This window comes from Nilaparvata lugens, chromosome 4 (assembly GCF_014356525.2).
Source record: "Nilaparvata lugens isolate BPH chromosome 4, ASM1435652v1, whole genome shotgun sequence".
NCBI classification, from domain to species: Eukaryota; Metazoa; Arthropoda; class Insecta; order Hemiptera; family Delphacidae; genus Nilaparvata; species Nilaparvata lugens.
In genome coordinates, this window is record NC_052507.1 from 10226914 (window position 1) to 10240222 (window position 13309).

At 29.6% G+C, this 13309-nt stretch overlaps 1 protein-coding gene across 3 annotated transcripts in view; it reads right to left on the reverse strand.

The window, feature by feature from the left end:
- Positions 1-1455: 1455 nt before the first annotated feature.
- LOC111049457 (A-kinase anchor protein 12) overlaps positions 1456-13309 on the reverse strand; it is a 109776-nt gene continuing 97922 nt past the window's right edge. For all 3 annotated transcript variants that reach the window (XM_039426614.1, XM_039426613.1, XM_039426612.1), the window contains exon 8: positions 1456-7765. In XM_039426614.1, coding sequence (XP_039282548.1) covers positions 7359-7765 — 407 coding nt within the window. In that variant the 3' untranslated portion in view covers positions 1456-7358. The remainder of the gene's footprint in view (positions 7766-13309) is intronic.

Here is a 13309-nt window from a genome sequence, read left to right on the forward strand (position 1 = left end):
AGATATTTTTCTGCTTGGCACTGCACTGGTTTCCAAGACTAGGTAGACTGAGCTAGCAAATATTTGTAACTAATCTAAGATGCTCCAGTTCCACATATCCGCAATAAATTCATTTCAAGCTCGCTCTGCATTCCTATAAATAGGAACAGGTTGAAGTGCGACAGTAAATCATTAAAGCCAGCTGCACTCAGCTTTTGGTCATAATTTTATTCCTTCTTGAAGCGTTTGTCGGCTACTGCTTCATATTTCTGGAGATTTGAACATTTGATGTTCTAGATATAGCTGCTTTAGCGTTGTGACGCAGAGCGTTGCGTTTTGTCACAAGTCACAACGTTTTGTCACAGCACTCTATGTCACAACTTAATCGTAACAAGCTGTAACAATACTGTACACTATACTGTACACATTACTGTTACTTCTCGCTTACTTTCATGCAGTGACAATGTAAGTGGATAGAGAAAGTTTCACTAGGATTTTCCACAACTCAAAAATTCAGGGAGGTAGTATAGTATTGATATTTCTAACCAAGCACTCAACTCTAAAATTGATTAGCAAATACCGTGATAAAAATTACCTTACTGATCAGAATAGATAAAAATTAGTAAACGACGATATGTGCCTTAGCTTTTTCCAGCAAAAACTCTAGATAATATATCGGTTCATAGCATTCAAACGGTTAACCGCATTATGCTGGTGCGAAGACGTTTTGAAAATAGTTTATAAATACAGCACTTATTGCTTTTGATTCACCAATAAATTACAAACTTTTTTAGTTTGAAAATAATAACTGTTACCCAAGCATCTACATACCTCAAGCAATGTTGCTTAAAATAATAATTGATAATAACGGTACGATTTAAATTTAATATTCTACTTTAACTACGGCATATATTTATTATGACTATGAAGCTCAAGCTTTTTATTTTTTCACATTTCAAAAAGGTAAGAAGAAATCACATCGCGGTGATGTAACTATAGCCAGAACTACAATACGTTTTTGTTTTATTTTTAATTTTTGGTGGTCACAAAAATAAAAACTTATAATTTTTCAAGAGTTTTAAAAATAAGGAAAATCTATAGAGTTGATTTACCCAAAGTGTTTCGTTGAGTGGAAGACATACCTTTTCAGATATTATTAACTTTTGAAGCGCTTCAAAAAATATAGGTGTCTCCATTTCCAAAGGAATGCAATGATTCCATATTTGAATACTTTCTTATAATCTGGATGAAAATTTTGAAAATTGAATGGACATTTTGTAGAATACATGATACATTGATGTTGTGGTTGTGGAACCTTTCCATGATTGAGAAATGTGATTATATAGTTAAATCCACTTCTTAGAGTATTTAGAAAAGTCATACTTATTATTAAAGTGATGGTTTTATAAATCCAATGTTCTCAATCAATGGGAATAATCAAGAAAAGCTACCACAATAATTAAAGTTGACAAGTCGTTCGATCACATAAAAATGTTTATTCATTTCAAACAGTATATTATTCATCCAATATACAAAGTAAAAACAATTTACAGGATCTCATCTAATCAATACAATAATATAATATATTCAACATCTATTAATAACATATAAATTTTCAACACGTCCGTTAATTCACTAGAGTCTTCCAATTCATCTATTTTACACTGGAAATTCTTAGAAAATATGTTTTCATTTCATCTTTCATCTAGGTACATCAATTTAACATAGAAGGTAGGTTCGTCAAAAATATAATATTTATAATAAGTTTGTTATTACTTCAATAGATTAGTTTGAAAGGCTTCATACATTTTTTCGAAATGGTCAATAGTTTTGTTTGATGATAATTAACTTTTTAATATTAGTGATATTCGTTTATCTATAGTTTTCAAGTATACTAACCACTACAAGTTATTAAGGCTTTCACATTTTTCAGAGAGTAGGAGTACACACTAAATAATAGTTAGGCTACGATGGTCTTGGGGTAATATACATGTACACAATGGTAAGTTGAGTCTATACTTTCAAATGGATTAATATTCTACAAGGGAGCTTAACCTCTAAATAACATTCAGAATATTCACACAACTCTTGTCGGTATCAGTATATATATCAACCATTAAACAGGCTCTATATAAGTAATAATTTCAATTTCTGGTACTAGTGCTCAAGTTACAATATTACTAGTAACTTACATCCAACAGATATTATGACATCAAGATTTAGGCAGTTTTGTGTATCATTAAACAGATTTATTACCATATTTTCCACTTAATTCTATTTATATTACAAGGATTTGTTCTCAATCAAGTATCAGGGATTCTAGAGGAGGCTAAATGCTAAGAGATCAAGAGATTTCAGTAAATTTGTGAAATATTAAACTTTCTAAATTTGAAAATTTTTTGTTCTATTCTCAACAAAAAAATCTGTAATTTTCAATCACTGTGGATTTGTAGCAAGAAGTTATTTTTGTCACAATAAAAAAGTAGATTATTCTGTGTTCATACTTTGTTTTCCAACAAACATAAATTTTTCATTAAATAAACCATGAATACCATCAGTAATTGGTCCATAGGCCTACATCATGTTATGAACGAAATACACCAACATTTTTATTCATTCATTTATCCATTTTTTTGAGTAAAGCGAACAAATACAACATTCATAAAAGAAAAAAAATACAATACTTTCTCAAAAATATAAGCTTATAGCCTACTCATTCATTGGAAGAAAATACACTTTGTAGGGCTTAGTATTAATACAACAAATTATTTATAACATGAATCATTAAGATATTTATGATAGTTAGAAATATTAAATTTTCAATAAGACTTCTTCAATCTGGTAGTTTTCTCCAGAAGGAAATGAAGTATTGGTTCAATGAAATGTTCAAACCAGAAATTTAATTGTTTTTAGATGGAAATAGATTGGAAGTTGTATTTGATTAAATGCTAATTAATAAATAATTATTATTAAAAGAAAATTCAAACTGAATGCTGTAGTCACCACGAAGACTTCTCCTACTGCAAAATATTGACAACTAGGTAAACAGCTAGATGTATAACTTGTTGTCATTATTTGCATTAGCAGAAGTTTTCGGGGTGATTTACAGCATTTGATTGGGATTTTCGTTTAATAATAATTATCAACTGTTTTTAGTTTTATAATTTCCAAGAAAAAACTTGACTTCTTCTAAAACTACTTACTCTGAGTCTAAATAACAGTAGAATGAGATTCAGAGCAACACATCCATTCTTAAAAAAATATTCTACAGTTTACTGTTAATTCAAACCTGAATAATATTCATTGTTAGTAAATATACAATGAAGTGGAGAGAATATTTCAAATCAAGATACAAGTTGTGTTACCTGAAAAGAAATTGAAATGAAATGAAAAGAAAAATGTTACTTTGAATGAAAAGAATATTTCAAATCAAGATAAAAGTTGTGTTTCTTGAACCATGTTTATACTCAACGGGATTGTATCTCTTTGTTGTAAAGACTTGGAACTGTCAACAAAGGACTTTTTATTGACAAAAACAAAAGAAAACCTGGTAGCTCATTCAAAGGATGGTTAAAGTTGATTCTGTGTGTGTAATTGTCGACTACTAGACTGTCAGAATGCCAGAGAAATTTAATCGGTTTGGAAGATTTTTTAATTGGAACGTTTGGCCAAATGCCAAATGACACAAACAAAAAACTGAAACAGCAAGCTGCGCTAAGGTCATTGTCATTTTATTTGTAATAAATTTTCCATCCTTTATTTTTGTCCAATCAGCAATAAGTAATGAGTGGTTCATAAAGCTTGCAGTTTTTAATAATTTATTCAATTTGGGTTATTTTGGTTCTGGATTGTATAAAGAGAGCTGATAATATAGGCAAGCCGTGTAAACGTATTTGGCAAATCATAGTACCGTATATCATATTGTATTATAGAAATTTTATAAGAACAAACTAATAAAGTAGGCCCACATCTTTTTAAGTTTTACTGGGCTAGACAGAGTTTATCAAGTCTACCTTCGCTATTCAATCTTAAATTACAATTAAATTAAAATTAGGGAGAGTATCAGTTTTGGGTTTATCCTGTTGATTCTCTCCCAATTATTAATTTGATACTGTGCTTGTAGAATGAAATAAATAAATCCTGATTCAATAGAATTTGATGTTTGAAGTTTGAGAGCATCTCTTGTATTAGAAATATCATTAATGACTGGAGTAGAAAAGAATGATTCTGAAAGCTTTTCCATATATTCACCAATGTTATCCAATACTCATTATGAGTCACTCGAAAAAATAATCAATTCATCAAAAATTATTCCATTATATACGTGTTATGTAATTTTAATTTGTAGAAACTTTCATTTTATTTTGAACTCTAAACAAGTAATAAAAATTTATAGAAATCGAAAATTGAGGAGTTTGAAACAAAGGGGTGAGACAATGGAGTTTTGAATCCAAAACCAGCAGCTGATGATTAATTTATTTTTATTCAACACTAAATATTGTAATGCTTTATAGAACCATATAAAATATTGCTAAACTTATAACACACAATGTATAAGTTATATCGTGTATATAGGCCTGACTGAAAAAAGTTTCAGCTTCCACGTTTATGGAAACATTTCTCAATCTATTTTTCGATTAGTATTCATGTTACAAGCTTTATCAGGAATAGATTCATGTCAACATAAAAATGTATCTAGAAAAATGTTTCCATCTAACACCATCCAACTATCTACAATATTCTTCAACAATTCACAACAATATTAGGTCCCTGTTATACTTTTGAGGTACGGTACCTACTATACACAATTTGTTCAAGAGTATATATTATTCAATTCATCCATGCATTGTTACAAAATATCTATCTACACTTCCATATTGACATCATAACTTTTTCACAATAATCTCTTCACAAGTTGTTTAAGAAAATTTGATCATTGACCAGGTTTACTGAGTAGCACAAAATTTATAATATTTATCATAATTTTTTACAATAAAGTCTTCACTAGTAGTAGAAGAACTCAACCATTGACAAGGTTTGTTGAATAACACAATTTTTTAACATTGATAATTTACAGTAAAATGATTAACTAACCTACATTACTGAGAAACTATTCTCATATTGGAGGTTTCAACAAGTTTGCATCAGAGGGGTTTTTTAATATCTAACTATCTTTGATGTCTATACCTCCAAGTTACAGTTACACTATATCAAAGTATCTATATAGTAACTGTATTTCAATTACCTGAAGATATTGGTTAATCATTCACTAGTTTATTATCAACAAGGTGGTTGAAATAATTATGTTTTAAACAGTTGAATATGATATCCACAACATACCAATATAATGACTAGATTTTATACAGTTCTACACACATTCATTCCATACATTTAACATCTCTATTTTATTAAAACTAATGAAGAAGAAGACTTGAATGCTCTATTTCGAAAAAATAGTTCATTTTTCATATTTTGCATATGATGGCGTACAGTAGCAGGCTCAACAATCAAAACTAGTATTTCCATCTTGTCTTTCACTAAAACAATAAATATGAATGAATTTATCAATGAATCTTCTGTACCGGTACAGAAACATTTGTTTCATATTCTGTTCACGTCTTCCCTACTATGAGAATGAAAACAATCAAATTTAATTAATTCATTTATGTATTTATTAATCTTTCTGTGATGAACTTTTCGTTGTAAAAGCATTCAAGTCTTATCCACTACAATATCACCTCCGCTACTACACATTTATGAAGAAAATACCTACAACTAAAATTGAGTAACTTAATTATTGCAAAGTCAAAGAATCATATTTTGATTCAAAATATATACAAAGAGCAGTTTCTAGAAGCAGAGCACCGGTTTTAAATCTAAAATTAATGTGACAAGTTTGAACGTTTATTTCATCAAGGTTTGTTCTCAAGTTTAAGACATGTTTATCTGATCTCATGTTTTGATTTAATATGATGAGGTTCAAAGTTATGAAAAGTTTGAACGTTTATTTCTTCAAGGTTTGTTCTTAAGTTTTAGACATGCTTATCAGATCTCATGTTTTGATTTAATATGATATGAGGTTGAAACGCAAAACACTAAATCCGATTTGCAATCTGCTTGATCACAGCAAGACAAATTCAAAAAGATAATTTTAGAAATCAGGTAATCGAGCTATTTTTTCAACTTTTGCCAGCATTACCTCTCTGACGTACTTCGAGTTCAGAGAAAGTGTTTTGAAAATCAGAACAGCACTTTTGAATTTGGGTCTCAAATTTATTTGTAAAGTTCTTAAAGATTACCTAATATCATCAATAAACTTGTAGGTGATCAAATGTGGGGGTTTAAATTTCAAATTCAGAGGGTAATTTCCTTGACTATTGCCAGAAATATTTTTCTGATGTATGTAGAGTGTCAAAAAGTATTTTGGAGAACAGATCACCGATTCAAATTCAAGAGTTATATGATTGAACAGTGAGTTTCAGACGTTAAAACCTTGATTACATTTATTTCTATTTCAAATTCAAGAGTAATATGATTGAACAGTGAGTTTCAGACGTTAACACCTTGATATATTACATTTCTTTCTATAACAATATTGTCAATTTAATCAACGCAATTATTATGGGTTTACAAGTGAATGAAGATTTCATAGTTCTAATCAATTCAAGATTTAAGACTTGAAAACTTAAAGTGTTTTGTTTAAATTTTGATAATCAGATCACAATGGTTCCACGTTGATGAAAATATGATAATTTCAATAAATTCATGCCTATTATCACTTGTTGACAAGTGAATGAAGATTTGATCATCTATTGTCATCTATTCAAGGTGAATTTGAGACTTGAAAACATAAAGGTTTTTCCTTTAAGTTTTGAAAATCAGATTACCGACTATGATTTCATGTTGAAGAGAGTATGATAATTCCAATAAATTCATGCCGGTTATTGTAGGTGAAAAAGTGAATGAAGATTTAATAATTCTGATTAATTCAGGGTGAATTTAAGACTTGAAAACGTGAAGTGTTTTGTTTAAATTTTGATAATAAGATCACCGACTATGGTTCCATGTTGATGAAAGTATGGTACCTAATTCCAATAAATTCATGCCTATTTATCACTTGTTGACAAGTGAATGAATATTTGATAATTTATTGTCATTTATTCAAGGTGAATTTGAGACTTAACAACGTAAAGTGCTTTGTTTGAATTTTAATAATCAGATCACTGACTATGAACGTGGAACGTTGGTGAAAGTATGATGATTCTAATAAAATCATGGTGAATTTCAGAAGTTCGGTAATAGAACTGATAATACTTTTGTGTGTAATATAGAAGAGTTATGTCAAGTAGTACGTTGATTTTATTCAGTCTGAGTTCGACTTACTTGCTGTCTGTTGCAGTGGCTGTTTTTGTCGACGACTTGAGTTCTTGGCGAGTTTTGAAACCACGAAATCCGGCCTGAATCTTGGTGGCGGCTTCAATTTCAGCACTGCTATGATTGTTGTTGCTGGCTGCATCACTATTACTTGTTGCACAGCTTTTGGGCGAGGCACTTGTTGCAGCCACATCCTGCGCGTTCATGTTGCGTCGCACTTTGTATCCTCGGAAACCGGCCTGTATCTTAGCTGCTGCTTCCTCCTCTTCGGTAGCTTCTTCCTTTTGTGCTCCTTCGTCCTGTCTCCTTTTCACCATTCTGTCCTCATCTCGACTGACGCTGCTTCGAGATTTCTCCGTTGTGCTGGCCGTCTTCTTTCCCTCCTCCTCTTCTTCCTCCTCCTCCTCCTCCCCTGTTTTGGAAGCACACCAAAATGTGTTGAGAAAATAGTAAAAATAAATCCATTCAAATTGCGCCAAAAATATACTCACTCTCAGCTCAAAGCAGTGTGTGCCTTCCGATGTCTCTCAACCGTCTCATTACCTGTTAAAATCACTTTTCAGTTTTCAACTCTCGGTTTTAGATCACCGTCATCACTCATCTCAAATAAACAGATAATACAAATTCTATTTTCGAAAAATCTTGTAACCAATAATGGAAATATTATGGAATCCTCATATAATTATTAAATAGAATTATGGTTCCCACCCTTTAAAATTAATAAAATATTAAAAAACAAGAATACAAATTGTAACGTAACAATAACTTAATTTAATTGTTACGTTACAATTTGTATTCTTGTTTTTTAATATTTTATCAATTTTCAAGAGTACTTTAATTCTATTCAATATATACAAGAAAGTAGCCCTGAATTATATAATTAACACACTGATGAAATGAACAAATTTATTAAATTTCTTCTGAATGGGTATAGATTCCTCATAGTTGAAATAATAATATTCATTTATAAAATAGAATTATATAACCTTTTTTGAAATTAATAAAATAATAGATTGAACAAACAAATATTAGACTATCATGAATATTCTATTATTTTATTAATTTCAAAAAAGAGTAGACTACTATAGTTCTATTTTATAGATAATAAGTATATGTGATAATATATATATATATATAGATAATGTGTGATAATAAGTAGCTCTGAATTCATACAGTTCAAGATAATATTAATTTGTAGATTTGAAGTGAAACAATTGATTGAATGTCTTCTGGATGGGTATAAAGTCCCATAATTGAAGTACAGTAATAGAGAAGACAATATATTCAAGTCAAATCTCAGTTATTACACCATACAATACTAGAAATAGTAATGATTTTACTATTCAGCCTCACAGACTTGCATTATTTGAAAAGAAGACCAGTTATAAAGGGGAAAAATTTATAATAAAGTTACCAAATTACTGGGATATTAGAAGTACTTCATTCAAAAAGGATTTATTGAAGTATCTAATTGAAAATAGTTTTTGTAGTGTTAATTCATTTTTAAATATGTCCTCCCATGTGTAAATTTTGTATTCTTGTATTATTTGACGATATTAAATTTAATTGTGTTGAATAAATAAATATTATTCATATTATTACCATTATATTATTATGGCCAACTCATCTTAAAAGGCACAATTTGATACATTTTCTGTTGGTTTCCTATATAAAGGTACTGAAGTCATGAAAATTATTCATATTATCTATTGTTGGATCTAAGAGATTTATTTTTCTATCTTGCATTCACATTGTAAATTTTATTGATGGTGAAATTGTGTTCGAATATGTTTGAGTTGATATTGTGTTAGATAAATTTTATCTTCTTGGAAATGATGAGTCTTCCCTTAAGACTTGAAAATAATAACCATGTTAGTCGACAAAATAACAGAGTATAATTGCCTGGTTCTATTGAAATTATTACAGGTTATATTGTATGTTGATACAATTGTTTTCAGAGTACTTTTTCCTTTATGTAAATTGTGAAATTCGATGATTTTTTTGAAATTCGTCGAAACAGCTGTTTACAGATGAAATATCTTGACTATGACTGTGTTTTTTTTATAAACTGCTCTACCTACCGTACCCACGGTATATGGAAGAAGAAAAAGTAAAAACCGTGTACCTACCTATCTCATGCACGAGGTTACAAAGTCCATTCTCAAAGATTGGGTGGACCTCCCATTAGTACCCCAGGAAAAAGACTCATGTCAGTTGATAGAGCTAATAAATAACTATACAGGGTATGGATTTGAAAAAAATCGTTAGAGCCGTTTTTGAGAAAATCGTGAAAAACATGGTTTTTGGTAACTGTCATTTTTCTCAAGAATATTACGGAGCTCCTGCAATTCTCTCAGAAATGAGACTCATGTCAGTTGATAGGGCTTATAAATAGCTATCCATGGTATAAATTTGAAGAGAATCGTTAGAGCCGTTTTCGAGAAAACCGTGAAAAACATGGCTTTTTAGTCATTATCCGCCATTTTTCTCAAGAATATTACGGAGCTCCTGGAATTTTCCCATAAATGAGACTCATGCCAGTTGATAGGGCTCATGAATAGCTATCCATGGTATAAATTTGAAGGAAATCGTTGAAGCCGTTTTCGAGAAAACCGTGAAAAACATGGTTTTTTTAGTCATTATCCGCCATTTTTCTCAAGAATATTACGGAGCTCCTGAAATTTTCCCTGGAATGAGACTTATGCCAGTTGATAGGGCTTATAAATAGCTATCCATGGTATAAATTTGAAGAAAATCGTTAGAGCCATTTTCGAGAAAAACATGGTTTTTTAGTAATTATCCGCCATTTTTTCCGCCATCTTGAATTGAATTTTATTGAATTTCTTATTGTCGGGTCCTCATGGTATAAGGACCTTAAGTTTAAAATTTCAAGTCAATCGGTTAATTAGGAATGGAGTTATCGTGTTCACAGACATACACACACACACACACACCACACACACACACCACACACACACACACCACACACACACACACACACACACACACACACACACACACACACACACACACACACACACACACACATACACACACACATACACACACACACATACACACACACAGACCAATACCCAAAATCATGTTTTTGGACTCAGGGGACCTTGAAACGTATAGAAAACTTGAATTGGGGTACCTTAATTTTTTTGGAAAGCAATACTTCCTTACCTATGGTAGTAGGGCAAGGAAGTAAAAAAGGGTACTAAGATTTGTATTTCTATTAATAAATCCATTCAAATTGCGCCAAAAATATACTCACTCTCAGCTCAAAGCAGTGTGTGCCTTCCGATGTCTCTCAACCGTCTCATTACCTGTTAAAATCACTTTTCAGTTTTCAACTCTCGGTTTTAGATCACCGTCATCACTCATCTCAAATAAACAGATAATACAAATTCTATTTTCGAAAAATCTTGTAACCAATAATGGAAATATTATGGAATCCTCATATAATTATTAAATAGAATTATGGTTCCCACCCTTTAAAATTAATAAAATATTAAAAAACAAGAATACAAATTGTAACGTAACAATAACTTAATTTAATTGTTACGTTACAATTTGTATTCTTGTTTTTTAATATTTTATCAATTTTCAAGAGTACTTTAATTCTATTCAATATATACAAGAAAGTAGCCCTGAATTTATATAATTAACACACTGATGAAATGAACAAATTTATTAAATTTCTTCTGAATGGGTATAGATTCCTCATAGTTGAAATAATAATATTCATTTATAAAATAGAATTATATAACCTTTTTTGAAATTAATAAAATAATAGATTGAACAAACAAATATTAGACTATCATGAATATTCTATTATTTTATTAATTTCAAAAAAGAGTAGACTACTATAGTTCTATTTTATAGATAATAAGTATATGTGATAATATATATATATATATATATATATAGATAATTTGTGATAATAAGTAGCTCTGAATTCATACAGTTCAAGATAATATTAATTTGTAGATTTTAAGTGAAAAAATTGATTGAATGTCTTCTGGATGGGTATAAAGTCCCATAATTGAATTATAGTAATAGAGAAGACAATATATTTATATGCAAGTCAAATCTCAGTTATTACACCGCATATACAATACTAGAAATAGTAATGATTTTACTATTCAGCCTCACAGACTTGCATTATTTGAAAGAAGACCAGTTATAAAGGGGAAAAATTTATAATAAAGTTACCAAATTACTGAGATATTAGAAGTACTTCATTCAAAAAGGATTTATTGAAGTATCTAATTGAAAATAGTTTTTGTAGTGTTAATTCATTTTTAAATATGTCCTCCCATGTGTAAATTTTGTATTCTTGTATTATTTGACGATATTAAATTTAATTGTGTTGAATAAATAAATATTATTCATATTATTACCATTATATTATTATGGCCAACTCATCTTAAAAAGGCACAATTTGATACATTTTCTGTTGGTTTCCTATATAAAGGTACTGAAGTCATGAAAATTATTCATATTATCTATTGTTGGATCTAAGAGATTTATTTTTCTATCTTGCATTCACATTGTAAATTTTATTGATGGTGAAATTGTGTTCGAATATGTTTGAGTTGATATTGTGTTAGATAAATTTTATCTTCTTGGAAATGATGAGTCTTCCCTTAAGACTTGAAAATAATAACCATGTTAGTCGACAAAATAACAGAGTATAATTGCCTGGTTCTATTGAAATTATTACAGGTTATATTGTATGTTGATTGAATTGGTTAAATGAAGTAGATTCGATTATTTCATTAATCGATTCATTGGTTTTTATGGAAGTATTCACACATGTGTAGTCTGTCAATGTGTGAATACTCCTATAAGAGCCAATGGTACTTTAAAGATGAGAATTATCATATAATAAAATAAGTATTTTTTATAACGGAGAATAATCAAGTAATAAGTAACATCTCATCAAATTAAACTCAAAAAATTAATAATTAATAACACAAAATGTCTGTTCTTTTGAAATTGTTACACTATATACAAATGATAAAATAACGTTTATAAATTAGTAAAAGTATCTGCTCAACCGATCCTAGATCCAATTCTTAGTCAAGGAAAAAATTGCAAACAAATATTTCAATTTTGTAGTCCCATGTATGTTATTGGAATATTTCTAATAATGTGTTTAGGTTGAGTCAAGTAGGCTAGAATATTTCCTGTTTAAATAAATTGAATATTTAATTTCCCAACTAACAAGAACAAGTACTACTTTTCTAGCGCGCTAGGCACTTCCAAATTACATACCCTGCTCTAGAAAATTGCCATTGTGAATTGCAATAAATTCTATCAAATTTACATTATGCTAATCGTTTCAATTTTGTAGTTGAAGTTAGCAAGTAATTGCTGATTAGTACTAGAGTAGAGCCGTGCCAGTTTCTTGAAAATAATTAATCGTCTCTAGTTTTTCACTAAAAATTGGAAACTTATCAAATCACCTAATAGAATTGTGACAAACTCTCATAATATGATGTACACTAATCTCATTTAAATTTCCACATAATAATATTACTACTATCCTATAAGTCACTTGTGATACTTCACAATAATACTGTGGATATTAGATATTTTATGATAAACGTGAAAGAAAGTCAACCTTATCACAAAAATTAGGGAACCTAATAGAAAAGCACTACTAGAGTGTCAGAACAATATAATCTTAATACAAATAAAAATCCAAGTACCCTTTTTTTGAAATTGTTTATTTACGACTTGTTTCGGCCATGATGCCATTATCAATTGTTTTTTTTCTATTCAATAGTAGCCCTAACGAGAAAAGATGATATTAATACAAGTATGTAAATTGAATTTTCTTGGTACAGGTTACGGTAATATTAAAATACTCATGTAGGATTTAATTGAAATGGACTGCGTTTCCAGTTATCATAATACAATATATTATAACTTTCTAGAAAAC